General features: G+C 40.8%; 1 protein-coding gene across 1 annotated transcript in view; it reads left to right on the top strand.

The window, feature by feature from the left end:
* Window positions 1-18,213, top strand: part of LOC119646777 — a 322,623-nt gene that overhangs the window by 11,169 nt on the left and 293,241 nt on the right. The window contains exon 2 of the mRNA XM_038047360.1: window positions 2,691-3,139. Within this exon, the coding sequence (XP_037903288.1) occupies window positions 3,011-3,139 (129 nt within the window). The 5' untranslated portion in view covers window positions 2,691-3,010. The remainder of the gene's footprint in view (window positions 1-2,690; window positions 3,140-18,213) is intronic.

Here is an 18,213-nt window from a genome sequence, read left to right on the forward strand (position 1 = left end):
TTTTTCTTGTGCTTTGTGGTGTTTCACTTCCACATCATTCAATATAAGCTACAAAAACTATCTCCAACTCCATCGGCAATAACCTCAACACCTGCCTCCTCTTCTTAGAAGTGCGTTTCAATTTTGCTCGGCCCAGGTCCATCAAGAAACTGACAGAAATTGGATTGCCTCGGACCCGGACATTTTTCGTGGGATCTGGGATAAATTATTTAACAAAACTAGGTTAATTGGGCTGCTTTTAGCGGCGCATATGATTTGGGATGAACATTCGTCCCAGATTTCTATGACCCAGATCCTATCCAGAAACCGAACCATATACTTACTCTTGGATTTTCTGAAACTCAAAACAAACAATTAGTTTTTGGAATACCTATTTAAATGAAATCGAGCATTTTCTGGGAAGATAATTCTTTCAGAAACACAGAACACTGTTCATTAATTCAATCCCTAAATTTACGATATTAAACAGGATTTCTTACCTTTAATTTCTATGCCAATTGAACCCATTGTCGATCTAGAGGCTAATCTTTTTGCAGAATTCACTATGTGGCCATTGTGGACTGGCCCAGTTCTTGAGAGCATCATAAAGTCAGTACCCCCAATTTGGTTAAACGCCACATTATGGCTACTATGTGTGCTATGACATGGACAGAAATGAAGTTCTCACTTTTCCTTAGGATACGACCTATCTACTGTAATGTCCGAGGGGTGGAACAAACTGAACTTCATATTGATCACTTCACTTTTGCAAAAACAAGTAAAAGCGGATCTAGCATGGTCAATACATCGAGTAACATCCACCATAGTCAGTAGTAGCAATGATTGGGTAGTCATATTGATTCGTCGTAACACGCTAAGTAAAACACTACAGGTACCCTCTCTGTTGCCTTGTCAAAATCGAGGTAGAGTAAGTGGAGCGAAGATCGAAACTTCGCTCAGTACTGAACTTAGCTGCGCACTCGAGTCATTTTTGCTAAAGTACGCCAGGTAAATATCACCCAAAGGCACAGAGAACATTTCTACACATGACATGAATTAAAACCGTTCAATCAAGGAAAATCCCGAAGAAGAAAGGTTTTATCATCCAGAAGAATGTCACACACTTGGAACTCACAGATCTATGATCAAATTGTTGCTTAAGCAATATGTAGCTGAAATGGTAGTGTCAGCAATTTTCGTAAGTTTGCTTCCCTCTTAGAAACCCTGGCCCTTACTGCTGTGTGGATTAGTGCTCCCCAGCATCATTACAAGAAGATTCTGCCCTAGCCTTTCACTTGTTACATATACATTTCTAAGCTCAAATTTTTTTCACGTACTTTTCAACTGATTGACTGTGGTTGACAAACTGACATTGAACAGGCTTTAATGGTTCGTTTTCGATAAACTTTAAAGAAAAATTCAATCAACTAATCGTATTCATTCTATAAAAATTTACTCTGCTAAATTCGTATGTCTGCATGATTCTGAAAATCGAATTATGTGACCCAATGTTTCCCCCAGTAACTCAATTGAATGTCAAACTCCCTCCAGAGGGATACCTTCCTTTTAAAACGTGTATCTTTCCCAACTCGAACAACTTAAAAACCGAACTTACCTTTCTTGCCTAATTCGAATAATTGATAAGAAACTTAGAAATTGGATAGGAATGCCGAGTATCCCCTTCCGAACCGAAACTCGGAATTCGGATATTCGTCTTTGAATTTCCTGTCATCCGGAAACTTTTCCTTTCTATTCATCATCGTGGGGGTTGTTGTCGTCGTTTCCATCGTCATTGCCTTCAATGTACGTCTCAATGTTTGGGTTATATCTGTGGAGCATCTTTCCTGTCCAAGCCAGCCTTCTCTTTTCCAATTCTGCTGTCATATCCATGCGAAAAAGAGCGACTTCCAGCAAGCGCGCCTTCCTTTCGTTTGGCAGCTGCCAGCTCTAAATGTCGGTCGTCGGTTTTGGTCCCGTAGCAGACACTGATTTTTTTCCATCTCTTCTCATGTGCAAAGATAAATTTGATTTTCCTCCTTATGGAGGATGTTCTTTGGCTGATGCTGAGCTCGCTCAAAGATGGAATGTTAGTTTGCTGAAAATTTCATGCGACAAGTGAAGGTTATTGCCAGTTTACAGTCATAAAAATTGTTCTGAACTCAGTTTTGCTGGAAATATACTTATCTCTTGGCAATATTTAGAATTTTTTTACTATTTCCGTACGATACCAAGTAGGATACAATCTTCCAAGGAAAAATTCTAGAACACGACAGCTGGAAGCTGCAAATTTCAATAATTTAAAGTGAAACTCTGCTGAAGAATTTAAGTCCACTTTAAATCATCCTCGTATCCCAAAGGACGCGTTATAAATCCTTTCAATCAGTATCCTCTTATCGTTGTCTTTTTTGATTTTATTTGGGTAGCTTTAAAATATCCATTAACCCCAAATTTAAATCCTCCTTGTAGAAAAACTTGCCACTTACCACCAGGAAGGCTACAATCACGAATCCACAAATATTCCATTTACTGGATGGATTTGCAGCTACTTCCATCAGTATAATCGGGAGAATGCGATGTTCCAAGGACGTTTGTTACCCTGTCTATGCTCCCATCCTTCCGACCCCATCCTGCGGATATATCAAATTTATATTTCTCAATTCGTTTTTCGTTGTCGCTCTGTCCTGTTCCGTCGGGTTTATTTAACTCAAAAGTAAGTTGGAAAATAAATCTTGAGGATAAACAAAATCGTCCCGAATTTCGGATCTAAGGGATATCGCCAAGTAAACATATAGCATTAAGGATATCGTACCACGGAGTTGCGACGTGACGTGAAGAGGAAAAGTGAATTAATCGTTTGAATTTGTTGATGCAATGAAAAAGTGAAGTTATCGGAGGTTGTGAACGACCGTGTGAGTGGGTTTCGGAAAGGATTCAATATAGAGTTCTGGTTGGTGTTTACCCCGTGGCGATTTGATTTTCTCAGTCAACCATAAGCGATAATTGTGTTGAGTGTTTATTATAATACGGTTTTATGGTTTATTCAATCGTTGGGAGCACACCACCAGCCCCCGGGAACAATATGCTGACCACTCATCATCTGCACCATCATCATCATGGTAGTACGAATGCGGAACTGGATAAAGTAACGAATTTAAATACGGTAAGCTCTCAAAAGGTTTTAGATTTTACAACCGAAATGTCAACAGATCGTTCTCGTCTTCGTAAGGTTCTTATAATACAGAATATTGTTGATGTTAAGCCGTTGTTTACATCTACCTCAGATGAAAGATGTCTTTTGTAGGATTAAAAAGATTTAGCAGAAGAAAAGGAGCAAGAAATCCGATATTGTAATTCATTAATACGGTAAGCCAGGATAACTAGTGAAAGTTGACTCTAATCTACTCGGAAATCTTCATCCTGGTCTAATACATAATTTGCAGTGAATCCATCACTTTTTCTGAAGATATGACCTAACTAGTCATACAATCTTTTACTATAATCATTCCACTCACAAGAATCCAGCCCCTGCATAGAAGAATCATCACACATGTCGGGGACCAGGATCTCTTTGATGAAAGATCCTCGAGACCGAGGATCTGAACGAGCTCTCAGAGCTTATGGGCTGTGTAGGCGGACCTTTGCCTCGACTTGGGGACTTAGGCCTTACGTAGTAATGTGGATATATGTTGCTATCATTAGGCCGATATTTGTTTATGCATCCGTAGTGTGGTGGGTTAACGTGAAAAAGAAGAGTTTTCGCTGTAAACTAGCCACACTACAAAGAACTATGTGTCTGGGTATCACCGGTGGCATGAGTACCACATCCGGCGCAGCTCTGAATGCATTACTCAATTTGCAGCCCTTGGATTTATTTAATCAGAGCACTGGAATGAGAGCCGCTCATAGACAAATTCGATTAGATCTACGGGAAAACAATGGGCGTGACGGCACAAGGCATTGGAAGAGTCTTTGGGAGAACTGAATCCAGTTTTCGCAATGGCTTCCGATTCTCAGATCATCATTACATCTGCTTGATAGAAGATACTATGTTATCTTGAAACGGAGAGAAAACTGGGACGAACCAGAAGAATGCATGTCAGGGTATACTGACGTCTTCTACACCGATGGCTCAAAGACAGAAAACGGTTCTGAAGCAGGAGTCTACCCCTCGAATAAAAACGAGAAGTGGGCTTTTCCTTTGGGACAATACACAACGGTCTTTCAGGCTGAAGTGTATGCGATCCTAAAGGCTACAACCTGGATGATTGACGAGCGGTTGAAGGGCAAGCGCATCGCAATCTGTAGCGATAGTCAAGCTGCATTGAGGGCGTTGAGTAGTACTTTGATCACTTCCAAAATCGTTCAGGAATGTAGAAACCGATTGAATTCTGTTTCTAGATTTAATACGGTAGATTTACTCTGGGTACCTGGTCACTGTGGTGAAGAGGGAAATGAAATCTCGGATGCCTTCGCAAAAGAGGCTTCAACTTTCCCCATGCCCGGACTGGAACCAGCAATTGGGGTGTCGGTAGCATTGACTGATGCTGCTATCTAAAACTAGGAACAAGCTTCCGACAATGACAGGTGGCGAAGCTTTAATGCTGCTAGACAGACCAAACTCTTCCTGTCAGAACAAAACAAAGATACTGCAAAGTTTATCCTGTCGAAAAGCAGAAAGACTTACAAAAGTTGGCATTCTGACAGGCCATAATCCACTAGCTGGGCATATGTTCAAAATAGGAATTATCGAAGGTGATACGTGTCCATCCTGTAAAGAGAAAGCGGAATCTACGGAACATTTTCTATGTGAGTGCCCCGCTTACGGACGCAGACGTCAGATTTTTGGTGCTGATGTGCTCCAACTGCAGCCGATAGTATCACATACACTAACGGAAATCCTGTGATTCATAAACGAATCGGGGATATTCCGTTAGACGGGGGAATCGAGTGCAATGGATCACTAAGGTCTGAGTGCTCAGAGACTTTGCCTCTCCCCCACCTCAAACAAACACACACACACATGTCGGGCACCGAGTCGAGAGATACATTGTTCTTCCGCATGGTTGCAACATTCAACCTTCTCGACCAATGCAAAATATTACCTTAGTAATGGAAAGAAAAAAATTTAAAATCGAAAAAACTAGTGATTTCTTTTAGTTTTGTGTAAAACAAAACCTGATTAAAAGAGATTTACTGCCTGCCAGCCTTGTTTTTTTTTTGAGGAGGTGGATATCTTCGAGAGACACTGATCTGGGCACACCAGTGATTGGGATTTTTACCTACTAAAACGAAGCCCGACTCCATCCCTGCCCGGCAGATCCACCATAAAGTATTACATCACGGAGCGGAGTCAACTCATTCTAGCTGTTACCTTTCTTCTATACGCGGTGTATGTGACCGCCCTTTTCTCCTCTCCTTTGCCTTTCGCAGTTTGTTGAGTCTCCTCTAGATTCCTCTTTTCTTCCACAAATCGCGGACAGTGGAGGAATACGCGCTCTAGGTCCTCTGCACACGCAATTTGGACAGTCGGTTGAAATCTCCAATTTAATAAACCTGTGTACGTATTGGCGATATCCTCCGAGCCCCGTGAGAAGCATTCCCACCGCTCTTGTCACCTATTTATGGATCTCTCCCTCTCAGCGTTCTTCATCTTCGATAAGGGAGAAATTGGCTTCGCATTGTATATGTTAGCCTTCTCATCTGCTAATATGTCAATCGGCATCATTCCAGTGATGACGAATCCTGCATCATCTGAGACAGTTCTTAAAGCAGAGCATACCCTCAGGGCTGTCCTCCTGTAGACTGCACCCAGTTTGTTAGTGTTAACTGATCCGCACCGTCTCTCTCCAAACTGGGGTCGCATAGAGCATGATTGAGGTTACCACCCTGGCTATAAGCAACCTAGAGGTATACCGTGGCCCTCCCACGTTCGGCATCATCCTGGCCAGGGCCATACTTGCAGTGGATGACATGCACGGACATGCACGCTTCGAACAATTCAGCGAACATGTCCAGCCGGGATTTCAGAGCAAGCTTAAGATCCTTATTCGGTACTCCGTCCAGACCTGGCGCTTTATTGTCTCCTATTCTGCTGCAGATTTCCAGTAGCTCGTCTCTGGTGACTGGCAGAAATGTCGTCACGTTCAGAAGTGGTTGGAATGGGTTGGTCCACTCCTCTTACTAGAGAATAACTCCTGGATGATCTTCAGCAAGAGGGTAGGACATATAATCTGCGGAGATGAATAGCCTCTCAATCGTCCCATCACGATTCTAAAAGCACTGCCCCATGGGTTTACGTCCGTTTCTGAGCAAAGCTCCTTAAAGTATTTTCTCTTCGCTAGATAGCGAGCTTGAGGGTTTTGCGAGCTACCTTATAGGCGCACTGATGTTGCCGCTGATCAAATCTATCAACCGTTCTCTGAGCCGCTCTTCAGGCTCAGTAGCAAGCTGGTCGAAGGCTGATGAGTTTACCATTCCACTAATAGTTTGATCTTCTACTGGGGAATGAGCACTTCCTAGGCATGGACGCGTCACATGCTTTGGCGATGCATTGGGCCACATGGACGGCTTCCTCCGTAGAAATACTTAAACGGCCACGATACGAGTACCAGCGGAGGCAGCGTAGATATTGGTGGCCGGAAAAGTTCGTATTGGATGGGTTGTCTGCCGATTAACAGGACAAACTTCACAATCTGTGCGGAGTAAAACAGGGATAAACAATTATACATTTCTATGCAAGAAATGCTTAGGTTAATCAATGTTCTCTTCGGAATCTTATGCGTAATTAAGTATTATTTAACAATAAAGCTAAATCAAAAGCTGACAGAGAAAAGCGAAAATTTCAGTAAAATAACAATGAATTTTGGCAGTATATATAATCAATGTTCCATTGAAATTGGGAATTCCTTCCTCAGCCTGGGGGATGAAGGTCTCAGCTAGATAATCAGTTGGTTAACGTAATTTCGCTGAAACTCTTATTCATTTTGTTCTTTATTCTTTTAATTTCTTTTATTCTTTATTTATTCCCGACGGATGCCAGATTTTACCTAATACTAGCATTAAATTTCAAGCAGTTAGGCTCTGACGATCCTACCTACCTAAAATATATAGCACTCCGGTGGTGGTGGTAGGTTAGCGGGAGACTCGTCGAAAACTCGCCGCAAAATCGAGAACGTTTTTAGAGCGGTGTATTTCTGGATGGTTTGAACTGGACTCTGTTTGTGTACAAGGACATCAAGGGAAGCCGTAAGCGATTTACGCAAAATACCTGTAGCTAATAATATTATCGAAACTACAACCACCCCCTCTCTAGATGCCAAATTTCTTTGAGTTTCTAATCTTTCCTTCCAAGTATTTCCGTTCAATGTTGCTATTATGGGAGATGCCAACACCAATAATATACGAGGAGCAAACCGTCTTGTCAACTAACAGCACGTCAGGGTTGTTGTGGGGTATATTGCGATCAGTAAGAAGTTGCCGGTCCCATTACATACTGTAAGCTGAGTTTTCGCGTACTGAGTGTGGCTCGTATTAATAAACTGGATATGTTCCCATGATCAGCCCGTGCTTGTATATACTTGTTCGTTCTCCACCCGCTCTTTAATTATCAGCTTTTCATAAGCCCAGCTGGCGACTGCGCTATGCTGAGTGGTACAGGTAAATGCAGGCGTCCCAGCGAAGAGCTCCACAACACACAGCCATGTATTCGACAAGTACAAATCGACAAATGACGGTCACAGGCAATTCACGTGTTCCCTCTTGGTCTGACTTCACCCCACTCAAAGGGTTGAAAGATCGATTCTTCAAGTTAAGTGGAGTCAATTCACAATCTGCCGAATGCAAGTGGCTCGTCTGCTCTTTGCTGTAAAAAGTAAGTGTGTAGTAGTCAACTTGATGGTAAAGTTGTACTGCAAAGTCACTACGTCCCACTTCTGACGTCACGAGGCAGCTTCATCTGCTCCTCAGCCGAACTTGGGTGATGAATTCGAGCATAATAGTCCTTATCTACCACTGAATGTTTTCCAGACCGGTTTTTGTCCATGGCAATATTCCGTATGTATGTGCCAATGAAGGGATGGCGAATACAATTAGTGCGCTTATTTTATTCATAGCCGAGAGGTGCGCAGCAGCTTCATATGTCACAGCAGAGAACCCTCCAGATGGCCAATTCAAGCATGGGTTTTTTATTTATTGTTTCATTGCTTTAAGAACCTACTATATATTTATCTGCTGTCATTTTTAAGGTTTTGCGTAAAAGAAAACCTTATTAAGTAAAATTTTCTTTCATCGAATATAGTTATGTGGGGCACCAAACGAAAGGTGTCAATTAGTACTTTCCGAACCTGATATTAGTATTGACGTAGATTGTTAAATGCGCGAAATCAAAATGAGACAGGACCCATTTTTAAGGTTTTGTGTTTATCAAAATCGGTTTACTGTCTGTCTATCTGTCTGTCTGTCCGTCACACGCATTTTTCAGAGACGGTTGTAGCGATTGACACCAAATTTGGTAGAAAGCGGTAACTGTGAACGCTCACGCATATAGTGAGTTACATCCTTTTAAGTCGAATTTAAGGGGGGTTCTTGAAAAAATCAAAGGGCTGCCACTATATGGTGCCTAGGCTCCGAAATACCCTCTATACCGATACCTGCTCAAATATAGTTAATAATAGTACATTACTATAATTTTTAGTAATTTACAGGAAAACCTCTCTTAAGTTCACCCTAGAACCACGAAATTGTAGGAATATAGGCTATAGCATAGAGCATGATCCTACCAAATTTGGTGAAAATCGCACTATTGCTTACAAAGTTATAACAGGTCAAAGCTGTCGGTTCTCTGCAAATTCAAGACTATGAATGTCAATATCACTTGAAAGTGGATATTTTCGCATACTATAGTGTATGCATATTTTGTGCTACATACTAATGGGGCAAATGCAAATTTAGAATACACATGACAAATATCATAGAAATCTGGTAATTAACGCCAAAGTAATAGCAGTCTAAGCTTTGAAATTTCGCGCGAATTTACTGCTTTTAAAGTCATGCATTTATGAGGAATCTACTTCTCCCCGGGCCCTTTTTAATGTTCTGTGTGAAACACAAAACCTTATTAAAATCGGCTCAATGTCTGTCTGTCTATCTGTCACACCTGATTTACTCAGAAACGACTGAACCGATTGTTACGAAATTTGGGGAGAATATGTGGTCTGTATGTCCCTTTACATGCAGCGAGTGGCGCTATTTTATGTCGAATTTTAAGGGGGGTTCCCCATTCATGCGAAAGGACGGTGTAAATTTTCTTTTTACAGAACATGGTTATGCGGGTTATCAGATGAAAGGGCTCAATTAGTACTTTTCGACACTCGTCTTTTTTCTGGCCATTAACGTCAAAATTACAACAGTTCAAACTTATCAATTTTATGCGAATTAACTACATCTTAAGCCCATGCAAATAAGATGCTACCGTGATAATGAACGAGAATAATTGCCATTCAAAGTAAATACTAAAATTCTATTTATAAAGGATCTACTTCTCTCTATCCTTTTTAAGGTTTTGTGTAAACACAAAACCTTATTAAAATCGGTTTACTGTCTGTCTGTCTGTCTGTCTGTCCGTCACACGCATTTTTCTCGGAGACGGTTATAGCAATTGACACCAAATTTGGTAGAAAGGTGGGAACTATGAACGCTCACGCATACAGTGAATTACATCCTTTTACGTCGAATTTAAGGGGGGGTCCCCATATATGCAAAAGGGGGGTGTAAAATTTTTTTTCATTAAATATAGTCATGTGGGGTATCAAATTAAAGGTCTCAATTAGTACTTTTCAAAGCTGACATTCGTTGGAAGGGTGGGAGCGCGGGGGGTTGAAAGTGATCACTTCTTTAAGGAGGCCATTCTCAGAAACTACCAAACCGACAAATCTGAAAAAAATCAGGAGGCTGCCACTATATGATGCCTGGGCTCCGAAATATCTTCCATGCCGATATCTGTTTAAATAAAGTTAATAATAGTATATTACTATAATTTTTTGTAATTGGTTAGAAACCCTCCTTAAGTTCATCCTAGTACCATGAAATTCTGCAGTGATATAGGCTATAATATAGAGCATGATCTTACCATCTTACCAAGTTTGGTGGAAATTGCACTATTACTAACAAAGTTATAATACCTCAAATTTGTTGCTTCTTTGAAAATTGAAGACTGTGAATGTCAATATCACCCGAAAGTGGATACTCTCACATAATATATGGATGTATTACGTGCTACGTACTAAGAAATACACAAAACCTTTCGTACCTGAAGCGTCTAGCTTCCGGTTTCCCGACTTGTTTGTATCTATTGTAGGTTAACGTCGGCACGTTTGTGAATAATATTGAGCTCCTAGTGTGAAGCCTATAAGGTTGACTATTATCAATACAATCAATGCAACAGACAGACCTCAGTTGAATACTTAACTATATACATGCGGGACTGTCATGCACTCGTCGTTCCTCATATGGGGAAACACAGGATTATAACACAGGATACGATCTGCCGTGGATCTTGTTCTCGATCGCGGCATTTGGCTTTCCAATTTTACGGCTCGACTCGCCACTTGCTCCCCCTTGAAACCGCAGGTTACGCTCTGGAATTGTAAATGTCCTTCGACTTAAGAGTTAAATTTCATTCGCCCCATTCCATTTACAATCTGAATCTAGTTTTAGTTTATACTTTAAAGTTCTCGGTATTCTACCATCATGTGGAAACCCCTCTGAATGAAAATTGCCTTCATTTATAAACCAAGTTTGTTTTATTGAATCCAAACATTGCTACATCAATTCCACTTATTGTCACTTATTGTGCATAGACTTGAAAATACAGCAAAACCTCTCTTACGCGTAACCCCGAGACTTTCTTAATCGGGGTCCTTACACGTAACTCTGAACAATCGTACGAATTGCACATACCATTCACATGAATTCGTATCGTTGCATTATGTAGCATGCTATCAAAAGCATTTTCCATAACTTTTATACCTTTTAAACTTCTCTCTAAAACTGGCTCTAAGGACAAATCTTTTCTAAAACATTGGGTTGCATGAATTAATTACCACCCAATGACTGCTGGACGTAGAAACCTTGGTCAGTTAAACAAGAAGTGTGGTGGGGGATGGATCGCAGCCTATGTAAACTTGAGAAGGAACGATCACTGCCTTCAATTGTCACTTGACTTTTATCAAGAATTTACCTACCATGCCATGTGGATTGAGATAGTGAAGTTAAATAGTACGGACTGAAACTGTCAATCGAAGTTTTATCCATCCAAAGTTTTCCAGGACGAAAGGAGCAATATATAATTAGTTAATAGCAAAATCAGGCTCCTGAGAACAAACATGAAATTATACATTATTACTTCCCACTTCCACAAAGAAAATAAAAATTCCGACTATAAAGGTAAAAAAGGTAAAAGGCCCAAAGAAGTTTCTACCAGACAACTTTAATTTATACCCTTCTGTGCACCTGTGTATCACTTGAAAAAATGAAAATATAGACGAAACAGAGGTTTTACCATTGAAGTTTACATTCCCTACCTTGAACTCTCTTCCACTGAAGCTTCATTATTCTGTCACTCATGCATTGAGTCCGGGACTTGCAAAGCGTTACCGACTCACCCTCGATGTCGTATATTCGTCCTTGTTTAGTTGTTAACTTTGTTTTATTTACAATTCACTCATCCTGTTCATGTTACCCAAGTTGTTTATGTTCGTCCAACGGCACTTTAGGTGCTCGTTAGATGACACAAGGACAGCAATTTCATAATTCAGCCAGACGACCATTTTCCTAATGAAATACTAAATTATGGAAATTATTAAAATCGCGAAAAGGATATAGCTTGAGGCTCTCAATTGGTATGTGGGTAATTCACTTAATGTTTTAAATTTCTCGAGGTACTTTGAGTTGTTTGTGGAATTTAATGGCAACGAAGATTTTGTTTTAATTAATTCGCTGGGGTAAAAAAAATCAGGAGAGAAAACTTTGTAATTATTTAGGGTAGGTTTCTGGAAATATTGTTGTTGCGGGTCTAGCGAATGAAAAGAATTACAAGCAGCTTCAATCAATTGCAGTGATTAATTTGGAGTACAGAATTTGTCATTAGGATTATTTGTAAATTGGCTTTTATTTGAATAGCAAGACCGCAGATGGAACCGTATGCTGCAAGAGCTTGCAAAACTAGTACAAAAAAGGAACTCTACTTGGAGGTCAAGTTATTGCCATAACACTGTGTAGCAGTACATAAGCTCCTGTCATCTCTTGTGCTCTCCGGCAGTTGGTATTTCAAGCCGCGGCTAGTACGCGTTGACCTTAGTTTAGATTATACTTCCTTCAACTCCTTAAGATAGACTAGACCGTGTATTTTAAAATGGGGAAACACCGGTGGACATCTCCCTTTTTGCTTTCTTCCGAGGTTGCGTAGGCCCAAGATGGCCTTAAAATATCGCTTCCAATTTACTCAGATTCGTTGTTCATACACTTCGATTGATATTTCTAATTTCTTTGTCATCTCCGGTGTTTCTCGCCTAAATTATAATATTGGAATTGTTGGCTTTCCAATTCTTTCCAACAACCGCTCTCGCTCTTCCTGTCTATCCTTCTCTTTTGCGGATTTTTGCTCTACCCAGCAATTTAACACCATGAAAAATTCCTTGGGTAACTCTCTCGATCTTTTCCTTTCCAATCTATCCTAGAGTCATTTTTTCAAAATTGTTTGCACGTTGCCGTATGTCAAAATTGACGCACCATCCCAATTATTGAATTCCTAGCAGAGGTCTTTAGTTAAAACATAAACGTAAATTAACTAAGTACAAGTTCCGCAAAGCCATCTTTAACGGTCTCAACTCAGCCTTAGCTTCAATCAGCTGAGATCACGTAATATCTTGGTCAACATCTGATCAAGCTTTTAGCAATATTGACAATGTTGTTTCCGAACTCCTCTCCTGTTGTATCTCTTCTTTTCCTATTTATCGGCTTTCTTACCCACCTTGGTTCACCACAGAGATCTCTGCAAACATCCTCCTGAAGCATGCACTTGCGAACCAAGTTTCTAGCTTTTAAGAAGGACACCGATATTCCTCATTTCAAAGCTATTCCCTTCAATGTCGATGATTAACAAAGCATATAAGAGGGTAATTCTCGAGTATCGAGGGGCCATTGCTTCCAACCGTTTTGATCCCACACTCACTACTCCCGTGACTCTATCCAATCTTTTCCTTCTTCCATCAATTTCTCTGGCTCCACTGGAAACTCACTGCAACAATGCTACAATGCTGCGGTCCACTCTACTCTTATTTCTGTTCCGCGGTAACTTCCTCGTCCACTGCGTCCTCTATGCTTCTTCTAAGTACAGATTGCCTCCAATATCTTCCTTTCATCACCTCTTCCTTCTGCCTTCATTCGTCTTCTTCATTAGTTGAGTTCATTGTTGGCGATCATGACACCAATATTGGCCCTGCTCTGTCCTAACGTTTCCTTTCTTAATTGTAAATAATGGTCTGCTCTAACCTCTTCTTTCTTAATTGTATATAATATAATATATTTTTCACCTTCTGTGTATAATATTTAACAAAATTCTCCAAAACTGCTACTACTTTTATCACTTTTGGAAAAAGGCCCGTACTATCCGTATCCTCAGAAGCGGAGACCATACTCTGGCTACGAACATCCCATCGGTCACTTCGTAGTGAAAAACGAGCATAGCACCTTTGACCTAAATATCTTAATTCACGACAGGAGGTACACACTATTTACATCAACTTCTCCAAAGCTCAATCATCTCATGGCTCTCCTCCTACCTATCAAACCGTTCCTACGGAGTTGCTTTTCATGGTTAATCATCTCATTCCTTCACTTCTTCCCCTAGTGTTCCCCAAGGCTCGATACTTAGCCATCTACTATTCCTATTTTTAACTAATGACTTCCCCATCCTCACCTGCCCATGTTTGCTTTACCTTAAATTATTTAAGGACGATCTGTAATTGGAAACTTACTATTGTGTGTATTATTGAGTAAATCTTGATGCCTGCCGATGAAGCAGGCAAACAACCTGCAAAACCCTATTTATGTCTTAATAAATCAACTTTGTTGGTTTGATAGATACAGTAACCAACGACTGTATCAACTGAGTTTAGGTTGTCCGAAAACGCAGCATATCTGAAAGATTGCTATACTGACTTGCAAAGGACTAAGTGCCATTTCAATACCGTCACCTAAGAAGAGCAGTTAAACTTTTTCCAAATATATGTAGTTTATCCGTACCGAGAAGGTGCTGTTATACTATTATACATATATGAAACCCTTTGCACTTGAATTTGACCTCAACCTGGCTGAGTGGTATTTAGATACTATTACCAGCCGCAGCACAAGGAAAACTCCCTTTTATTAAGGTTTTGTGTGAAACAAAACCTTATTAGAATCGATTCGACGTCTGTCTGTCTGTCTGTCTGTCCGTCTGTCTGTCTTTTTTGAGGAGGTGGAAATCTTCAAAAGACACTGGTCTGGACACACCAGCGTGTGGGATTTTTACCCGCTAAAACCACCCCCGACTCCCTCCCTGCCCCGCGGAACCACCATAAGGTATTACATCACGCGGCGGAGTCAGCTCACTCTAGCTTAATCCCATTTCTTCTATACGCGGCGCACGTAACCGCGTTTTTCTCCTTTCCTCTGCCTTTCGCAATTTATCTTGAATTGATGCGATCATGGAATTGACCGCATCCCAATTCTCTTGATGTGCTAGCATTTTCCGCACCAGATTTTCTGGTACCAGCACCTCTCCTAGAGTCTCCTCTAGGTTCCTCCTTTCTTCCACAAATCTCGGACAGTGGAAGAATACATGCTCTGGGTCCTCTGGGACTCCATCGCAATTTGGACAGTCGGGTGAGGTCCCCAATTTAAACCTGTGAAGTTATTGGAGATATCCTCCATGCCCCGTGAGAAACTGGGTGAGATTATAATCAATCTCATCGTGTCGTCTCTCCAGCCACTCCTTGATGGCAGGAATGAGCCTGTGAGTCCACCGAGCCTTTCCCGAGCGTTCCCCCCGCTCTTGCCATCTATTTATGGATCTCTCCCTCTCAGCCTTCTTCGTCTGCAATAAGGGAGAGATTGGCTTCGCATGGTATATATTCACCATCTCATCTACCAAGATGTCAATCGGCATCATTCCAGAGATGACGAATGCGGCATCATCTGAGACAGTCCTGAAGGCAGAGCATACCCTCAGAGCTGTCCTCCTGTAGACTGCATTCAGTTTGCTAGTGTTAACTGACATCCGCAACGCCTCACTCCAAACGGGGGTCGCATAGAGCATGATTGAGGTCACTACCCTGGCTATAAGCAACCTAGAGGTATGCCGTGGCCCTCCCACGTTCGGCATCATCCTCGCCAGGGCCATACTAGCTTTGGATGATTTATCACAAACATACTGTACGTGTTGCTTATAGCTGAGCTTCCTGTCTATCACCACCGCCAAGTATTTGATGGCCGGCTTGGAAGTGATGATATGATTCCCGACTCTAACACAGGCGTAATTTCTCTTCCGGCGCTTAGTGATGAGGAACGCTTCCGTTTTTTCCTCCGCAAGCGTCATACCAGAGCTCTCTAACCAGCATTTGACAGCACTGATTGCCTCGCTTGAGTATAGCTCAGCATCTTCAAGATGCTTTGCGACAACAACCAGTGCTATGTCGTCAGCGTAACCCACCACTGTGGCTTCCTCCGGAAGGGGAAGATTAAGTACATCGTTGTACATGATGTTCCACAGTAGTGGGCCCAATACGGAGCCCTGCGGGACACCCGCGGAAACGACGTACTCCTGCGGTCCGTCATCAGTGTCGTACCAGAGCCTCCTTTCAGTTAAACAACTATCGACAATTGCGGCGAAATAGGCTGGAATACCAACCTTCGCTAGGGATTTCCGGATTAGATTCCAATTGACCGAATTGAATGTATTTTTCACGTCCAGGGTTACTACCACGCAATATTTGCTGGTACTATCCTTTCCGTGGATTGCATCTTCGGCCAAGTCAGTAACCAATTTGATGGCATCAATGGTTGATCTGGCTTTACGAAAGATTCAAACTGCTCCCCCAATCCGAAGCAAAATTAACTTTATCATCAACGCATTGATAAACGCTGAGGATATAAGAGATCTAAGATCTTTCTCAATGAGTGGAAGAAGCGGATGATCTCTAAGAAAGGTACATGTCTTACGTGTACTTTTGGATTGGATTGGTATTTTCGTGCTTCCCATTCTTGCGACCATATTAAGTAAAATCATCCTGAAATATATCAAGGACACCGTGAGCTTTAAATGAGAGGATGGTTTCCGCTCTTGGTCCCCCTGTATCATCACCGTGGAACAGTACGTGGAGTTTAGACCACGGCTCCAACTGCTCTTCATTGATTTCGAGAAAGGTTTCGAGAACGTCAACAAGCAGTGTATTGGAGCATTCCGGAAAAAACTATTTCTTCCGATAATGGGTAGTGTTTCGCTGTCATTACTGGAAACATTTTTCTTCAAATAGCTTGAATATGCTGATGAGATACCTTCGCTCTCGCACCAAATCGATGACTTTGGCTAAATGGCTTCGGACCTGGAATAAGAAGCAAATACAGTTAAACTGAAGATAACACCAACAAAGCTAAGGTTCGCTGCTTTTCATCACCACATTCTTCCTATTCGCATTAAAGGAAGAAACCACATTAAAAGGTTTTTTGTCGCACTTTTCGAGATTTTTTTAGTAAAAGAATAAAGTGGAATTCAATCAAATTCGGTCATTGTCTTACTCTTTTATTAGTATTTTGAGAATTTTGTTTGAATAATTTAAGCCAAAATAACAATGACATGCCATTAGTCCGTTGAAGATCGTAGCTAGAGTTCTCTAATTTTTATCTGAAACTAAACAAGGTGAAATTTTACATTACTAACCTGTCTTCTAAAAATATTAACCTGAATGCATGTGAAAACAATCAAAAGAAAAATTTTTGTAGCTGTCAAAAAGAAATTTTCACCATTTTTGTTACAAATTATGTAGAAAAGAACCCTTAAAAGTATGGTATCACCCCAAATGTTAGTTCATATTCTTGGTAATTTTATAAAGAATTACACCCCCAAATTTCATAGCGATCGGTTTATTATTTTTTGGGTTAGAATTTCCGCAAATGTAGTAAACATTATTCTGTGAAAAACGCGTTTGAAAAAAAAAATGGTTTGAAATATAAAATATAAAGCCATTTCTCACTCTTAATTACAAACGAAATATAGTTACAACAGATACAAATGCACTCGTATGCCAAGCACATAACTACGTTATAAATACGCTACCTTACAAGATTCGTAAACGACTACCTCCTGGGCGCTCCAGCCTGAGGCTGTCCCCGATGATGGTTCGGTAACACGCTCATAAAATCTAAAGGAACCCGAATTTCGCTTTGAAATTTTGGCAGCATATTCCAGGATAGCTAAGGTATAATAAACAATCTATGTGTTACATAGATTAAATTCTGAAAAACTCCTAGTGTGATTTCCCACTTAATCTGCAGAAAGTCAAACGACATTTTGTTTTAATCAAAACCATACGGTAGTCTACCAAGCGCTAGATTTACAAATGCTTTTTGAGTCGGGGAATTATCTAACTAATTGAACTCCTCTATAATACAGATCTTCTTAATTATTAGCAAACAGAGTAATTTATGAGGCCGTTAATCGCGCTCAACTTCAACATGTTAACTACAATTTCTCACCTAATTGCACACTTTGAAACTTCCACTTGTCCCTCAAACTATTAATGTAATTATCGTTGCAAAGCAAATGCTCCTTGCCTCTTACATTTTACCTTAAATTCTCCCTGTCTTTCAGCTGAGAGACTTTCCCAAGTATTTAATCTAATCTGAGTGGTTGTTGACAAGGTTTAGTGCTGCAAAATATCCTTACTACACTTTAAAATGTCATTTTGTCAGTACATACGAATGTCTACAGGACGGCTTCAGTTAGGTAAAGCGTTCGGGAAAATTCTTGGGAACAATTGGCTTGGAAGGAGAAAGCCCGGATGCATTCTACATATTTCTGGCATGGCTTTAGGTATTCGTCAAGAGAATAAGATAACTTCGGTGACACAAAAGATGCATGCATATGTTGGAGCCATTCCTAACAAAATTCCACACGCAGGGCACATTTCCCACTTTCGC

This window comes from Hermetia illucens, chromosome 1 (assembly GCF_905115235.1).
Source record: "Hermetia illucens chromosome 1, iHerIll2.2.curated.20191125, whole genome shotgun sequence".
NCBI lineage: Eukaryota > Metazoa > Arthropoda > Insecta > Diptera > Stratiomyidae > Hermetia > Hermetia illucens.